This window comes from Aythya ferina, assembly GCF_964211825.1.
Source record: "Aythya ferina genome assembly, chromosome: 2".
Classification (NCBI taxonomy): Eukaryota; Metazoa; Chordata; class Aves; order Anseriformes; family Anatidae; genus Aythya; species Aythya ferina.
In genome coordinates, this window is record NC_140297.1 from 151,105,980 (window position 1) to 151,123,574 (window position 17,595).

General features: G+C 49.0%; 1 protein-coding gene across 11 annotated transcripts in view; it reads left to right on the forward strand.

The window, feature by feature from the left end:
• LOC311432873 (uncharacterized protein) overlaps positions 1-17,595 on the forward strand; it is an 89,197-nt gene that overhangs the window by 51,377 nt on the left and 20,225 nt on the right. The window contains exon 7 of one of the 11 annotated variants that reach the window (XM_084511444.1): positions 711-965. The exons of the other annotated variants lie outside the window; for them this stretch is intronic. Coding sequence (XP_084367570.1) covers positions 711-965 — 255 coding nt within the window. The remainder of the gene's footprint in view (positions 1-710; positions 966-17,595) is intronic. 11 annotated transcript variants of the gene reach the window in all.

Consider the following 17,595-nt stretch of genomic DNA (forward strand, 5'->3'; position numbering starts at 1 on the left):
AGCAGCTTTGCTTGCTCGGTAGGAGATGAGAGGCTGAGTGCAGACGGGGTAATTTGGGTTTTACTGATGAAAGTGCTTGTCATTATTTCCAACCTCCTACATGTTTCGGTGTTCTCTTTAATCTCTTCTATCAGCCTTGCTCGCAGTGTGCCTGCATACCCATGCATATTCATGTGCGGAGCTGTGATTCAGGAATGCACATACGAGCGCACACATAAAGCTCATTAAGGTGCTTTCCTGTCTGCGTGTGCATACACATGCAGGGATGGAAATTGTCTGCAAGGAGAAGGGCGTGTAGCGCAGTGGCACAGTTGTTTGCGTGGTTGGGTTATTCATCCGCACGCAGGCTTTCGCCCTGGGTCTCGAGAATCCCAGTGGTGACGGCAGCATGCAAACCTGATTTTGATGTCATCGTGGTGCCTGATCACAAGCATCTTGCTTTTATTTTGTTGGGGAGAGGTGTCTTGAGCCAGGGAAGCTCAGAATGGGGAGATGGTGCTGAGTCCCCCCTTGTTGCAGTGTTGAGAAAGGTTTTTATCTTGATCTTGAGCACAGCCAAGTAGCTGCTGGTGGTGGTTTTGAGTACTTCAGCAGCAAGCGCTCCTCTGAGGGGCTGCTCAAATCAGCAGATGGGCTAGGAATAGACGGATTTGGGCAAAGATGTCTCAGTCTGCCACCTGTCTGAGGTGCATATGCCACCTTCTGCTCAGGTCCTCACATGGGAACTTTCTGAAGGGAAATACCAGCCTTGGGCAGTCATCAGGAGATGCTGAGAAGATGCTTGGGTGTTGCTCGCAGTCCTCTTCTGCCTCTGCTGTCAGCCTGGGAGCTGGCAAAGCTGAAGCTGAGCATCTGCAGGATGAAATGCTCTGTCCAGGTACCCAGGCTCGCGGCAGACCCGCGTGGTGCTGCTTGATAGCCCCACACTTCGTCTGCACCTTCCTCCCGTCTGTATCGCAGCAGAGGTGAGTGCCAAGCATGTAAGTCACTTATATCCCGAGCCTTTTCGTGCACCCACACACAACTTTACAGGATGAATAAGATGAAAATACCTCGTCCAAAGAGTAGTTAACTTCTTTGGGCTCATCTGTAACAGTGCAGCACCATAGAGCTTTTATCAGAAGCGTGTCAGTAGATGCGATGTCTTCAACCTGTGGCAGATGGTCAGTTACCCGTGGGTACTCTACAAGCTATTGGAGAACTTTTTAGCATTGGAATGGACACTGTGGTTAACTGGAAAAGCTGAACCTTAATCCAGTAAAGACACAGGGGACAGTTCAGTGTGGGACTTGCTGACCTGCACTTAAATCTGTGGTGGGATGCAAGCCACTTGAGGTGGGCTGCTTGCACAGTCTCAGGTGTTCTGAGGTGTTTGTGCCTTGCCTTGCTACATGCTGTAAAGCAGTTCAGCTGCTTAAATTGTGTTTTCAGGAGCAATTCAGATGTTTCATTGCAAGTCACAGAGGACCAGGCTCTGAGGTGCACCAGGGGCTCCCCAAAACCGGGCTGCACCAAGCACGAATGTGCCAATACATTTGATGCTTGGCTTTCCTTTGAAGCATCCTCGCTCTGCACCCGTCGCATTCTTCAAGCCAGATTTTACAGGCTTTCTTATTAAATGAGCACTTTTGTGTAGCTGTGCTGAAGCAGGATCCCAGCAGGAGGAGCGCTGCCAGCTGTGAGAGGCAACCCAAAACAACAACAAGAGAAAGTGTCCAGATGAAAGGTCTGGTAAGCATCAGGGTCTCCTCTGCCTTGTTTTCAGGCTCTTCTGTAATCAACTGTCATTTTGGGGTCTGGGCATAGTGGAGCTCAGCAAGTACAGATTGAAACTTAAACAAACAGTGACTCTTCTATAAATATTTAGCTCGCAGTGTTTAGGAACTGCTGGGAGCAGGAGACAAAATAAATTTGAAGTTCATGACTGTCTGAAAAAGCTATTGGAGGATGGCACTTGGTCGCTGGACTGGCTGGCATGTAGGTTTTGAGTAGCTCTTCCTCTATTTTTCCTGAAGGAAAGGGCATATTTAAGCATCCTTTGCAGAGAAATGAGATTGCACTTTGCCAGTGTTTGCACATACTGTTTTTCCAAAAATACACCAGTGGGAAGAGCAAGGGTAAGGCTGAGTTCTTTGACCCCTGCTGCAATTAAGCCTGCCCTGCAAGTCACTGACAGCAGGGCTTGCCTCAGAACAGTTGCCACTTGTCTGCTGGATAAACTAATTTTGTCTTTGTTTTCACTGCAATGGGCAGAAGCAACCTCAGGGGCCGTGTCCTCTGAGGTTCATTGAGGTTTGTGGGGTTTCAGAGCATGGTTGTGCTGCAGCAGAGGTTCAGCGCGAGGTGGAGATCTGCAACTCAGCTTCTCTAACTCAGTGCCCAAGAACTGGGGCTCCTTGCTGAGAGATGGAGGAAAAGGATGGCTCTACACAGCTCTCTGTGCAAATGTGCATCTGTATGGAAGTCGAGGATGGAGCTGTGGTGCCTGGAGACGTCTCTGAGTTTTTGGCTGCTGCCTTGGGACCAGCACGACTGCTGACCACTGGGCCTGTGCTAAATCTTGGGCTGCCACATTGTTCCTGCTTTTGCAAAAACCTCGATAGCAAGGTGGCCCTATCCCTGTCATCCTTTGTTTGCCTCTTAAATATGAAGATAATATCCTCCTTTTACCTCGCAGGGCTCTTGCAAGAAAGGGAGAGAATGAAATGTGCTGATAAGAAGCTGTATCAGCAGCTGAGACAGGCAGAGGCACACATGCTTTGTGTAAGGAGAGAACTTCACCACACACAAAAGTCTGGGGTTGTTGATTAAAAAGAAAGAAAAAGATCAATAATGGATTACTTTCTTCTCTTGCCATTCTAATATGAAGTAGAGTTTTATAAAAATAAAAATTAAAAATATTAACTTTCTGCTCAGTGCCTGCAGTGCTGCTTTGTACCAGAGCTGTCTTTGCCACCAATTGCACCTGCCTCCCAGCGTGCTGTCAGGCTCCTGGCCCTGCTGCCCTGTGCCCCAAATGGCTTTTCCCAATGATGAAAATTCCCAAATGTCCTGGGACAAGACAAAAACATTCAGAGCACTGAGGGACATAGGAGTCTCCTCGTGGAGCAGCTCCACATGCTGCTACCTGATCCTTTGGAGGACTAGAGGTAGCAGTGGCACAGGTTGCCCAGAGAGATTGTGGAGTCTCCTCCTTGGAGATATTCAGAAACCACCTGGACGTGGTGCTGGACACCCTGCTCTGGGTGTCCCTGCTTGGGCAGGATGGGACCAGATGGACCCCAGAGGGCCCTGCCAGCCTTAGCCCTTCTGGGTCACTCATCATTTGCGGCTGAGGGAGCTGGGCTTGTTCAGCCTGGAGAAGAGGAGGCTCAGGGGTGACCTTATCGCTCTTTTTAGGTACCTCAAGGGAGGCTGTAACGAGGTGGGGGTTGGCCTGTTCTCCCACGTGCCTGGTGACAGGACGAGGGGGAATGGGCTTAAGTTGAGCCAGGGGAGTTTTAGGTTAGATGTTAGGAAGAACTTCTTCACTGAAAGGGTTGTGAGGCATTGGAACAGGCTGCCCAGGGAAGTGGTGGAGTCACCATCCCTGGAAGTCTTCAAAAGATGTTTAGATGTAGAGCTTAGGGATATGGTTTAGTGGAGGGCTGTTAGCGTTAGGTTGGAGGTTGGACTCGATGACCTTGAGGTCTCTTCCAACCTAGAAAATTCTGTGATTCTGTGATCTTCACAGAATCCCATAGATACACATCGACAGCTGGGCAATATGGTGGAAAACCAGAGACAGATTCTTAATTGCTTAATTGAACCTCTTTGCCACCATCCTTCAGCCTGAAGCATTTGATTGACCTTATCTTACTTTGCAAAGTTAAAAAAAGAACCAACAGAAAACACAACCCCTGATGAATTGCTTGAGGAGGAGAGCGAGTACAGTGAAATGTTTTGCATGCCCTGCAAGACGTTCTGTGCTTGCTTGCACCGCCTCTGCCCCCAGCTCTGCTCGGGTTTCTGGAGAGCTGAAGGTGTGGGGAGGATTCAGCATGAAGGTGAGTGGTGCCTGGGTGCTCAGCATGAAACACCCTCCTGTTGGGGTGCTGGGAACATGATATGAAGGGAGAGCGGCTGAGGAGCTGACAGCAGGGAAGGAGGAGCGAGGAGAAGGTAAATTCCTTGGGTGCCAGCTCATTGAAACCGTTTCTGGGGCTTGAGAGGAAATGCCAGTGTTTGAGTTGGATGCTGTGGTGGGCTTGATGGTTTTTCTCCTTCAATAGTTTCTTTTAACGCTCTTCCTAATTTAAAAGGAAGGTTTAAAATTATTAATATTCTCCCTCCTAAGTGAAGGGATTCCAAAGCCTTTTGCAACGCTCTGCTAAAGCATCTCATCTAGAAAATAGCCTCATAGTTTTTTCCCACCTTCATCTTCGACAGAAGCCACTCCTTGTCTTCACGCAAAATCTGCAGAAGTGGAGGTTGATTTCTCTATAACGTAATTTTCTTAAATGATGTTTGGCCAGAAAACATAAAGATGATAATTATATATATATAGTGATAGATATAATGATATATGTATATATATATATATATATATAAAATATATTTTTTGGGGGGCATAGTCTTTCCAGATTTCCGTGTTTCTGACCGTTGCTGAGACCACTCTTTCTGCCAGGGGTGTTGGTGCTCGGTCTGGGACACCCAAGGGGAGCGTGCCCCATGCCCACATCATCCTGGCAAGGGAGACAGGGAGCAGAGCAGAGCTGAGGCTGCAGGCATCGATCTGTGCAAAAGCTGTAGTTAGAGCAGAGCCTCCCGTTAGATTTACGACGCATTCGCCCACTGAACCTCCCCATTCACTTTGGGTATTTATCCTGATTTTGAACCAAATCTCTTTCTTGCTACTTGTACTGACCCGCAGACAAGCATAAAGAATAACGTAGTATAACTTTGGCACGGGGCAGCTGTCCAAGGGATATACTGGGATACACTTGGCCTTTGAAAGAGGGACTTCAGTCTCCAGTCCTGTCGGTCCCTCTGGCTCCTGGAAGTTTTCCTTCCAAATGGTTACTTCTAACCTCAGAGAAGTTTGTGTTTTTCGGAGCTATGATTAATACCGTTTTTACGCTTCGTTGCAAAATGCCGCACAATAAATGAGACCAGCAGGGTGGTGTTTTACAGGGGTGTAGGGGGGAAATCAAACAAATGCTTTCAGACACTGTTTTGGAACAGTGATGCGTGTGTGTGTGTTGTATAATCTCTTGCAAACTGTGAGGTTTTGTTCCTGTTAAAAGGAAAGGGAAAAAAAAAAAAAGGCTTAAACCTCATCTATGAAAAAATGTCAGAAACAGTTGAGAAATTGAGTAATTACGGTCTTTTTGCACCAGGTCAGTGAGAGCTGAGTTAAGGTGCAGAATTGCAATGTGACACGTTTTGAAATAAGGTGAAGAGCGCTGTATTTCATCTCAGGTCCATGAGCCGTTTATAGGTTCCTGCTCATTCCCAATCCTTTTCCTTGGGAAGTTTTGTAGGTGTGACTGCGTGGAAGAGGTGCCTGATATGCAGCCGAGCTCAGCAGCAGGAGCAATGGAACAAGGTGCTTGGTTCAAGCTTTGGAGATTGTCACGCTTGGTGCACGGTGCCAGAAACGTTCTCCTTGCTGCTGTGCACAGCTTGCCATGTGAAGGCAGGCTGCCTGACAGCTTGTGGTCCTCTGGGGACTCTGATTCAAACAATAAGCAGCAGCAGATGGCCCCATGCAGAGGTAGCTGGTTGCCTTCTGCTTGTCCCTCCTGGGATCTGCCTTGGGATCAGGAAGCCCCTGGGGGCACGTGCTGTGCCGTGTGGGGCTGACAGCAGCACCCAGCCCTTCTCCATCCCAGGAATGCCACCCCAGCCCAAATCTTCCATCACCACCTTCGTACAGTGCCGCTGGATCCATCAGGATCTGTCTGTGTGCACCAGTCCCCTTGTGGCCCACAGGCTCCCCAGTTCTTGAACTGGAAGTGATCTGGTTCTGGGGTTGTGCCTCCAGCTAGTTCTGCTGACTTTTGCTTTCCCTCCCATGGACACAGTGTGCTACTCCCAGCCAGCCCGAGGGCCTGAGTCATTCACCACAGGAATCTGAGACTCATTATCGACATCAAATGCAGCTTGTTAGACCTTTGAAGTGGCGTCAATCTTGATGGAGCTGCAGTGTGAGGTGCTGGTCCCATCACACTCCACAGGTGCCCCAGACAGCTCAGTCTCAGTGGCAGATACCAGAGAAGAGAGGTTGAGAGGTTGTTGCATGCCCAGATTCCTCATCTTGTGGTTCAGAGGATGCTCACATGCGTGGGAGATGCTGTCCTGCATCCCCTTGAGGTCACCGAGATTGTCACGGATTTGCTTCCTGGTAGCACCTTGGCTGATAGAACTCATGGCCTGGCTCCTTCGCTTGGTCTGTAGCGTTTCCTCCTGTTCTCCCTCCCTGGAAAGTAGCAGCCTTGTTTGTTGTCCTGGGTGCTTTTTTTTTTTTTTTTTTTTCCTCCAAGCTGCTTGTTTTCCATGGTCTCGCTGTCCCTGATAAACAGTGAGACTGGCAGGAATGAGGAGATGGTCACCGGCGAGCGCTCCCGCTGTCCACAGACTCACGCCATCAGCATGCTCAGCCCTCATGCCAGTGACATGGCTGTTTGCTCATTAAAAATAGACCACAGACAATGCCACTTCCTGAGGACTGTGATTTATCATTTAATAACAAGTGGTTACTCATTTTCCTTTGGAAAACTTTCTGGAAGTGTTATTTTGCTTTCTCCCCTGGCTTCCTTTTTTTTTTATAATTTTTTTTTAATTTCCTTCTGAGTGCTTTATTACCCTTCCCAACCACTGTTCCTTTTAAATGAAGTACTCCTTTTTCAAGTGGGAATCATTTTTGTGAGTTAAAGATTGGGAAAAAAACGTTGTTAACCCTTTGGATGTCAGCTTTTTTTCATGGGCTCCCGCAGCCCTGGAGCTCGGCCATGGGAAATAACAGCAAGGAGATCAGTGAAACCCAGCTCGGAAGGTAAGACTTGAGGAAAAGCAGTGATTCTTCACCTAGTCTGCATAATCTGCATGATCCGACCTCTAAGAAAACTTGAAATAACTGCAGAGCTCTTCCATTTTCGCTCATATTGTCTGAGTTACCAGCTCGGCAGAGATGGAGGGCTTCAAGAGCTACTCATGCCAGTGGTGGCGTTTTAGTGACTGCACCAAAAAAAGTGCTGAAAGCTGTTGAGTAGCTCTCGAGGAAACATTGACAGTTTGATAAACAAACTTGGGAAATACGACCAAGATGAAATAGTCATAATTGGGTACTTAAGAAGCTATACTTAAAAAAAATAAAAATAAAATGGTTTGCTGTTGGATCAGTAAGGCATTTTGAGGAGTCTGCTTAAGGTCTAGTTTCTGTAGTAGGTTATATGGTAGGCTGCAAAGGATACAGAAGATAAAATGCAACCAGAGGCATTGCAGGTGCTTCAGGTGTTAGTATCCTTGCTTGCAGTTGTCTGAAGCTACAGGGGTGCTTTGAAGACAAGAAAAATAAATTTAGTAAAGACAAATGCAAATTAGTGCAGTTGGAAATGGTATGCACGTACCCAGAATGAACAATAACAGGTTAACTGCAGAAGGGGGTCTGGGAGCCGCAGTGAATCACAGTCTGGTTGTGTATTAGGAGTCAGATGCTGTTACAAGAAAGGCAAATCCTGAATAGTCCACAGGAAAACAGCAAAGGTAACAATTCTGTCTCGGTTGTCTCATGAAACCTTGCTTGAAAACACAGCATCCAGTCTCTGCCCCTCTATTTTTAATAGGAAAGCAGGTGGCTTGGGAAGATGGAGCTGCTGTTTGGGAAACTTCACTTATGAGGAATAGCGAGAAGGTTTGCATATGCTAAACCTAGGGAAAAAAAAACAAAAAAACAACCACAAAACAACCACAGGTGTTAGGCATGGTTGGATGGGATGCTGTCTTTAGCAGTGATTTTGGAGCCAGGTGTGTCTGCTCTCCTGGTGTTCCTGAGCTGCAGCTCATCATCTGGGCAGTGGTGTAGCCACGATGGTCTGTCTATATGTTGATACTGTGAGCTAGACAAAAGAACTTATATTTGTATAGAGAAATAAAGCCCCAAAATGTCCCTAAAATTATTTCACAATGTGGCTGCATGATTTTGCCTGGCCAATGGATAGGTTGCAGGAGGAAGGGCAAGAAGAGAAGAGGTTGAACATCTCTTTTGAATAGAGACTCGAAGGGAAGGTTGCAGATTTGGGATGCCCAGGAAGGTGGTGTGAGGAGCACAGCATCTCTCCTCAGCTGAGGACAGGACCCGAGGAAGGCTGCCCATAAAGCAGCGCTTTCCTGGACGCTGCCTTGCAGTGCCTCAGCTTGGATGTGCCCGGTGGCAATGGGACCGGCTGGTATTCCTCAAAGTACAGGTTCCTGCTCCTGGTGGTGGCAGTGAGGGACGAACGAATGTTTCTGGAGCTGGGCCAAAAGGGATTAGAAAACACTTTGTTAGCGTCCCAGCAGCCCTTCCTGGATGGCGGGACGAATGCTGCTGGTGGCTGGGAGCTGCAGCTGAGTCTGGCTTCCTTCTTGGCAAGAGCGGAGCCGGTGTTGCCTTGGAGAGCAGCACGGAGACAAATGAGCCAAGAGGGCTTCAGGGTTGGATGGCTGTTGGACATCCCTCCTGGCCCAGTGTTTCTGCAGTCCTTGCATCCACATTTTGGCATGCGTCTGGCTGCTGCCCTTCGGTCCTGCTGAGCCTGCGTGTCCCAGCACTGAGGAGTTGTCTCCTGGCAGTCCGAGTCCAGATTTCCGACATGACTGCATTTTTGGCTCCTGGGAGCCGCTCCGTTGACCACAAATTGGTCACCCTGTGCCGTGATGCAAGCTGATGATTTCCGCCCCGTGAATGCTAAACCAAATACCCCTGCGACTGCCGTCTCACCCGGTGTTCACAGCTGCTGGGAATGCTCTCCAGCCCTCCCGAGCCCAGATGATTCAAGCTGATACTTATGCTTATGATTAAATGCTAAATGCTTTGTCTCTTCTGCCCTCCCAGCTGTACCCCTGAGGGAAAAGACCCTGAGGGTTTTACCACAAGAAGAAAGGGTTTTCTGGTATTGGTTGGTCGGTATTAAGAATGCGTAGCATCAAACCTAAAACAGCATGCGCTGGCTTTTAAAATCACAGTAGGACATAAAAGTGCCTCGATGAGGAAGATGATAGATAGGCAGAACTACTGGGTACGCCTGCTCTTTTCCAGAGGTTGCAGCAGTTTCCACACGGTGTGCAGGGCTCCCTTGCCGTGCTGCGACCCTGTGCTGCGCTGAGCGCAGTGTCTCGGGGGATGCAGATCTGAGCCTCGCTACCCAGCCCTGGGTTTCAGTTCTAGCTCAGTCACTGCTGAAATTTCCCTTTAAAAAAAAAAAAAAAAAAAAAAAAGAAAAAAAGAGCTTGATGTTGACACAGGCAACATGTGAGGTGCTGATTCTGACTTGTGTTGGTCTAGGTTGTTTAAAAAATCATGATAATTTGCCTTAAAAAGGTTACTGAGAAGGTGAAGAAGAAGAAAACCAAATTGCTGTTTGTTGCTGCGTCCTCGCAGCTCACAGGCTGGGGCTTACACTGGAAAGAAGTCAAATGCAGTCATAAACCCACGCTGCGGAGAGGTGAGCAACTGGCAATTGAGTTGGACAGGCTGCAAGAGACTTACACTGTGTGTAAATAAATAAAAACAAGATGATTTTGAGCACAAAGCATGGAACAAAGAGCTCCCATGGGGCGGGGGACTGCATTACAGCATGTGCAAGCTTTGTTGGGTATGAACATGATCTAAGGAGGAATGATTTTTTTTTTTCTCCAGCAGAAAAGCTGAAGGCTGCCCAGGCAGTTCCTCCCCATGATGTTGTATCAGAGGAAATGTCCACCAAGTGCATTTTGCTGGGAAGTGAGCTTGTGGCAGGGCTGCTGAGAGCAGTGTAAGAGGAGCAGCATCACGGGGACGCTTCTTGGGGCATGCAGAAAGCGCCCAGAGTTGCCCAAACCCACCCTGATTTTGCAAACCATGGCGGGTGGTTTGGGCAACGCTGAAGGTTTTTATTTCTCACATGCTTGGTAGGGGCAGGGTGAGACCCCAGACTGTCTCACAGATACATAGGGTGGGTGAGTGAGGTGTTGGGTTATCTCTGTGCCACCCAGCCTGGACAGCAGCAAAGTGGACGTGGGGAGCATGTGCTGCCCTGATGGCACTGAGACTGGCTTGGAGGCTGCTATGGGAAGTGTGTGTCCCCTTGGTCACTTGTTCATGCCCAGGCATGATTATTTACTGGCGGCACCCTTTGCCCTGCATTTCCAAGGTGTCTGTCTGTACAGTAACATGTGCATCATTAAAAAAAATGGGACTGGGAGGAGCTATGAGGCTTCCAGGTTGGGTCAGGTCACTGCATCTGCCCGAGCACCCTGTCCTGTCCAGCGAGGGGGGATGAAACTCCTCCTGCAGCGATGGAGACCTCCAAAGAGCCAGCGAGGAGACCTCCACTGAGCCCTCAGGGCAGCACCAGCTCCAAGCTTTGCAACAGCAAACTTCTTCTCCCAGGGGGAAACTGCAGCTCCTAGGGTCAGGGTATTTGATGCAGTTTCCACTTGCCTGGTCCAAGGTCATCGTGCTGGTGCTAGTATTGATGGGTAGCATGCAGAAGCACCTGTAAGGTGCCAGTGCTGCCCCGTACCCTTGTCTTACTTTGTGTCATTGCAGCCCCGAGTCCTGCTGCAGATCCTTATTCAGGGACCTCATTTGGACACGTCTCTGGTGGATGGGGCATTCTATCCTTGGTGTACATTTGGGCTTGTATTAATACGAGTTTATTGGGGTAGTCCAAGTGGCTGTGGCTACCCAAATATTTGGCCACATGCAGCTATTTTGTCTGGCTCTTGCGAGTGTCCCGGTTATCACTGCCTCTCCCAAACCAGTTGGTGACTTCTGTCTCCTCCCTGTGGTTTGACTCCCTTCTGTATCTTTTCACCCCAAAATCATTTTTAAGAAGGCACTTTCGAGGCTGGCATGCCTTAGCAGGGCTCCACTGATGTGCACACTCTTTATCTCCCTTTATAGGCTGCCAGGGCAGGGCTGGAGTTGCAACTCTGCAGGCACCCAGAGCGAGTCACTGCAGCAGGTCTCCTGGTATGCAGCACATCTGCAGCAGATGGAGAAGAGCCTGTAACATCTTGCTGCCCGCCAGCCTCAGATTGGCAGCAAGCATGGCAATTTGGCATGGGAGCATTGAGAAAGCGTGTGTGCTGGGAGCACCAGCAGTGGGGAGCCGTGGCAGAGAGCCCTCGGAGCATCGTGGCTCCTCGGAGGCAGGGCTTGGCAGCCTTGACTTAGCCATGATCCTACTGGCCCATATCTGAGAAAGCTGGACTCTCCCATCCGCTTCAGGAGGCTCTGAATCAGGCCTTTATTAAGCAACCGGTGAGAGCTTCTCTTTGTGCTTGCATGCAAACGTTTCCCAACCCCACGGGCCAGCTGCTGCGCAGCAGCTTGTGTGCTGCAGAGCGGGCGGTGGAGAAAGTTGCTGGTGAAGGCAGCATTTGATGCTTCAATATGGGCAAAAGAGGGGATCTTTTTTAACTGATCAAGCATGTATTTTGTGAGTGTGAAAGGGGCTGGCTGGTGTCTGAGCCGTGTGTATCGCAGCCTCCATCACTGGGCACTGGGTTTGTTCCTGTTAGTTGTTCATCACTTTAGTAAGGTACAGGGGTAAGTAGCAGTGTTTGCTTGGCTTCTGCAGCCAGGCACTCGACTTTATGGAATTTTGGTTTGTTCCTGATGTTTGAGAGCTGTCGTTTGGGGCAGCAGCCTTTGCAACACAGCATCATGCCTCTGCCTGTCTGCTCCAGGTCGATCCCAAAGGCTGGTCTAGAGGCACAGTGTGCGCATCCCTCCTTAGGGAGGGATGTTGGAATTGATGGCCAGCAGCTGCCAGTGCAGGGATGTGTGGAGGAGCTGGAGGTGGGAAGTTGAGTGCAGGACCCTGGAGTGGGACCCTGAGGGTACCTGCCCGGAGATGTTTGATGTCTCTGTTCTCCCCTCAGTGTGCTTGTCCTGGAGCTGCAGGGCGTACTGAGCAGGTGGATACCAAGTAGCATTTCTGCCCAAGTGGGTAATCCATCATCTGGCCATTTCTGCTGGGAAAGCATCTCCTGGGCGGGTCCAGAGCCTTGCCAGGGTGATACCCATGTGGGGCATCCCTGCGGTGGGACCTCTGTGCCTCCCTCCCTGGGGACATCATTTCTGCTCGGAGCTGTTGCAGCAGAGCATCTGATTTGGGTGCTGGGGGGAGCATCCAGGTGAGCTACTGCTTCCCTGGAGCTGGGGAGGAGGAGGTCACCTTGCAGGGGACCTGTGCCAAGCTGCCGTCCGTGGCAGGGACAGCTGGCTGACGAGCCCGGCGAGGCGAGTGCCCATGGGGATTTACCCTTATCTCCTGGCGTGCTCACACTGGAGAGCAAGGAAGATCTGCCAGCAGCTTTCCTTTTTTCCATCCTCATTTTTCCTCTGGCTCTGTCCAGCTCTGCAGCTCGGGAGATTGTCAGAATGGGAAGCGTTGCCCACTGCCTCCCTGCGCTCATCCCCTCGGCTTTTTCCTCCCGCTCCTGGTGCTGAGTGGCTCCGACAGACTTTGGCTGGCGTCCCAGAAACAACCTCTGAACACACACAAACCAGGAAGGCTAAAATAACACTTTAAAATTGTTAAATAAATAGCGATCGGTCTCTGTTAAATGGGAAACGTGGCTTAACTTGTTAGATTTTTTTTTTGTCCTCCCTCGGACAGGGAATTTGTGTGTGTGTGTGTGTGTGGAGTGTTTCTTGTAGCTCGTAATTTCTGTGCTGTGGCCCCAAGTGGGCAGAGAAGGGTTATGAGACTGCAAGTTACTAAACACTTACAGTAAAAGTGTAGTCATCCTGAACCTCATCCAAACAGCCTTAGTTTTTTTTTTTTTTTTTTTTTTGAGGGGGATGTTTTTTTTTTTCTGCTATTTTTTTTTCTCTATTCCGCCAGGATGCTGCTGCGTCACTTGCATTCTTCACCCCTACTGCCTTGTTGGGAAGGAGGAACCCTCCGAAACCGGCAGTAACTCTTTCCAGGCTCCTCGCAGCAGTGCCCAGGGCTGCTCAGTGCCACTCTGCTCCAGCCCAGGGTGCTTGGAGAGTGCGGGTGCATCGCCGAGGGCTCTCTTTGCAGCGGGCAATGCTGCCGGGCCTTTCTGTGCCCAGTCTCTGCCAGCAGCCACCCAAAAAGGACTCGCTTCTTTCTCCCTGGCGCCTTTTCAGATCTCGAGCAGAAATAGCATAACAATTATCGTAGTGTGAGAGAGCGGGGAGCGCTGCAGGAAGCATTTGGGAAATGTCTGCTGCGAACGGCTGCCAGCAAAGGCTCTGCTGAGCAGGAAGAGGGATTGACATAGATACCAAAATTTGTGTGTCAGTGTGAGAAAGTGCACTTCTCATCCTTCCTGGGTCTCTTCCTAGCAAGCGTGACCTTCCCAGAGCTTTCCTGAAGGACCCGGGGATGCAGCCTGGGGCTGGAGGGGAGGTGGCGGTGCTGTGGCTGCTGAACTTCTGGGCTTCTGGGCCCTGCTGCCTAACGGCCTTGCCAGTTTCTGTGTTTTAATATTTCTATGATTCTGTGATTATGTGATTCTGTCATCTCTCAGAAGATGCTTCACTACCACCGTATGCCTGTTCTTCTGGGTGTTGTGCCTGTATCCCTGCTGCCCACATGCAGAACATGTCTGCGTGTCCTTCCCAGGCAGCTCCAAAGATATCCTGGGGCTCAGTTTGTTGGAAAGCAAGATGCTCTCAGGACTGTGCTGGCCATCACCTCTCATAAGCATCAACAGGCACCCTACTGCATCCTTCTAGCAGGAGAAGGACGCAGAAATCACTCTTATGGCAGGGACTTGTGGTCATTTCTGCTGATGGTGGTGGGGAAGGCATGGTGCCCATGGTGGGGAGTTCACACCGTGTGGGCAGGTAGAGCAGCGAGGATCAGGTCCTGCTGTCACCTGTGCTGTTGGCATCTTTGCAAGTCAAAGAAGAGTAATAGGATGTGGGTTTCTGTATAGGTCATTAATTGTCCAGCCAGCTCTGCCCTGGCTATGTCACTGGGTTGGAGCCATGAGAGCCCTTCCCTGCCAGGGCAAACTGTGGTCACACTGGGCACAGGAGCACCCACACCGACTCCAGACAGAGCTGTAGGAGTCAGCTTTTGGGTTTTCTGGGTTACAGCTTCCCTCCTGCCCTTGCTCACCCATGGTGGGGTGCATGGACTGTATCGGGGCTCGCCTCTCGCATTGACCCTCGCTGCAGCACGGTGCATTGGGTGAGGGATGCAGGGAATGTACCCCTACACCTGGACCTGCTCCTGTTTCAGGCTGCTCTCCAGGTTTCTTTACACATGAATTCCCCCAGTCTGATGTTTTGAATAATAGAAACTTGTCTGTGTGTTGGCCACATGGGAGACAATTGTTTCTTGCGAGCTAGCTGAATGGCAATAAATAAATAATAATAATAACCCTTAGCTCCCTACAGAGGCAAAATTGTACATTTCATTGCTCGGCTTCCCCAGATTTTCATGGTGGGGGTGAGCTGTGGGGCAGGGGGGCTTTGTGCTTCTGCCCCGTGAGCTGCAGGAGCTCAGTTGCCCGAGGTCTATCTCTTTGAATGAGAGCAGAGTAAAACTGCAGAAGTAGCCTGAGCGGGGATACCCAAAATGGACTTCAAAAGGACGGGAAGTGGGTGTCTAAATACAACCTGCAAGCCTTTAGTTCTTTATGACTGTGATGGCCTGAGCCTGTTATCTTGAGCATCGGTGTTGCTGCACCGATGGAAACAGATGATTATTTTTTTTTTTACCCCTTCCTCTCAGATGGGGTAGTCATGTTTCTTCAGTATGTACAATAAATCTTGATGCCTGGTGAAGCAAAGTGTCTCTTCGCTTCAGCCTTCTAAAAAGACATGGAGGAACAAAGCAAGAAGATTCACTATGTGTTAAAATGTTCCACATATAAAAAACCAAAACAATCAAAAAACAAAACAAATAATAATAATAAAAAAACACCACTTTTCTGTGGATGTCCTGTTTCAGCTTTGCTGTAAAACTCACCGGTCAGTAAACGGTGGATCTCGTGTTCCCATGGAGAAAGCTTTTAGGTCTGCAGCAGCCTTGCTGTGGGAAAGAAAAAAAAAATAAATCAAAAAGATCCACTCTTGGTCTTGCAAACAAAGGTTGCCTTGGATTGTGGTCACATGTTGCAGTTCAGCTGATCTGCCTTGTGCCAAAAGGGGAAAGATTTCTAGTACTTGCCTGAACCCCACTGAACTGGTTTAGGGAATTAATTAGATGAAAACTCTTCATTCTTTTTTTTTTTTTTTTTTTTTTTTTTTTTCCTCCTCGCTGTTTTTTTCTTAGACCCGATGGCCCTGGGTTGGCTTTACCTGCCCTGCTGCTGTGGGGGAGGCAGGGGCCCGGGGCACTAGGGACAGAGCCACCTCCTTGATGACTTGTGGCCACTGAGTGAACTTGACTGTGATTTAAATTGCACCCCCAGCAGAGGGGTTTTGGCTTTTCCCTGCTGAAGGTGAAGGAGCCTGCCAAGGAGCTGTGTAAATCATACCCAGCGATTCTCAGTGGCCAAGTTGCATCAAGGATATCAGGAGCAGACACCCCTACAAGACCTCCTGGAGGTGAATTGCAACCCCCAGGTATATGAAAGGTATCAATAAGCTGCTGGTGCTGGAAACTGGCAGCCGTTCTGTCCTGACCCAATGCTCTGTGTTCAGTAAACACCACTCAGGTCAAGTTCCTTGCCCTGAGCACATTGCATGGTCCATGCCGAAGGAGATGTTCAGGAGACCCTCCTAAGGCCAGAGATCAGAGGTTGTGTGAACACACCTGCAAAATCTTTGGCTTCAGAGTTGGTATTTAGCTACGTATGTGTGCTGCATGCATTACACGTGGGGTTTTGGGGCAAACCCAGTGCAACAGGTTTAGCTCTCATCCCAGGCAGTTTTCTCAGGGCTTGCTTCTAATTTTACCAAGCTCATCAGACCCCTGGTTCAGAGGGTGCTTCCTCTGAGGGGTATGGTCTCAGCAGAGCCAGGTAGTGAATTGATTTCCAGGATTTTATCACCTTGCCATGTCATGGGGCTTTCTGGGGGTGGAGGTTGTAAGTGCAGCCTCCATCACATGCTGTTCCTGTTGTCTTTTCCCCCAGTTGATGAGCTCTGGGTTCCCAGCTGGCACCTTCACCTGGTGGAGTCGGTCAAGTACTTGTAGGGCGCCCAGACCTGTTAGTGTGGAATGGGCTGGTGGTTGTTTTCCCTTTTTATTAGCATTATTATTTGTTAGCCAAGGTAGTAAGGATTAGGGTCTGCTGAAGACAAAGGAATAAAAAACATTTTGTTTATACCTGCCTGCTTCTGTGAACTGGAAACGCCCAGCAAAGAGCCTGAGTGTGCCAGAGAGGATACTGAAGATCTTGGTTACAGACCTCTTTGATTGTTTGTTTTTAAAAAAAATATTTTTATTATTATTATGCAGTAAAAAACATATCTCTGTTTTTTTGGGTGAGGTGGAGTTAAATACTTGCCTCTTCCCAAGTTTATTGTGCTTCCCTGTGGCATTGCACGCTTTGTTCGTAGCATCCTGTATGGGAGATGAAAAGGTTTCGTGCATACTCCCTCCGGGGCAATGTGGATTTCTCCTCAAAAACGCAGATTCTAGTGACTAGTTTTAAATGCCTAAAAAATGAGGCTTGTACTTTATCTCTTGGGAGATCATTGATGGATCCATTTCTCAGAAAGATATTTTATTCATTCGAACTATTCAGTTCTTTAATTCAGCGCCACTCCCTTCATTCGGATGCCTGGAGTCTTTTATCATGTCTCCTCTTACTCATTGCTTAGCCAAGTTAGACATATTTAGCTCTTTTAATCTTTCCTCGTAACTCAGTGTCTTTAATCATTGTTCTTGATGTCAGAGTGTTTGATGCCCACTTTTACAGAAAGTAAGCCTGGATTTGGTGTGTGTGTGCGAGTCATTTGGGAAGTGATCCAGGAGAGCAGCAGTAGCTGAAGTGCTGCAGCTGGTTGCATGGGCTCCCTCCTGGATTCCTCAAAAGCTCGCTCAAACCTCTCAGTGTGGGTGCTGGGAAAGGTTTCTGGCTCACCTTGTATGCCAGCAGACTTGGCACGCTCCGGGATTAATTAAAGTATTTGTTGGATGTGGGCAGCAACCCCCCCAAAGATGTCTTATGGCTTGGTTTTCCAGAGGCAGATTTCTCTGGACTTCCACAGAGCTAACTGAAGATGCAGGTGTTGATCATGGTACCTGCATTGCAGGTTCGGGTGATTTTTCTACACGCTGCTTGTGCTGGTAGCCCATTCTTGCTGCAGGTATTAATGCTGTTTTTCCCAGCTTGTTCCTATATGTACACCCTATAAGAGGCATTCACAACTTCTCAGAGCAGCTTGAATGTAAGAACTCTTGCTGGCTGTTACTGAGCTAAGCAGTG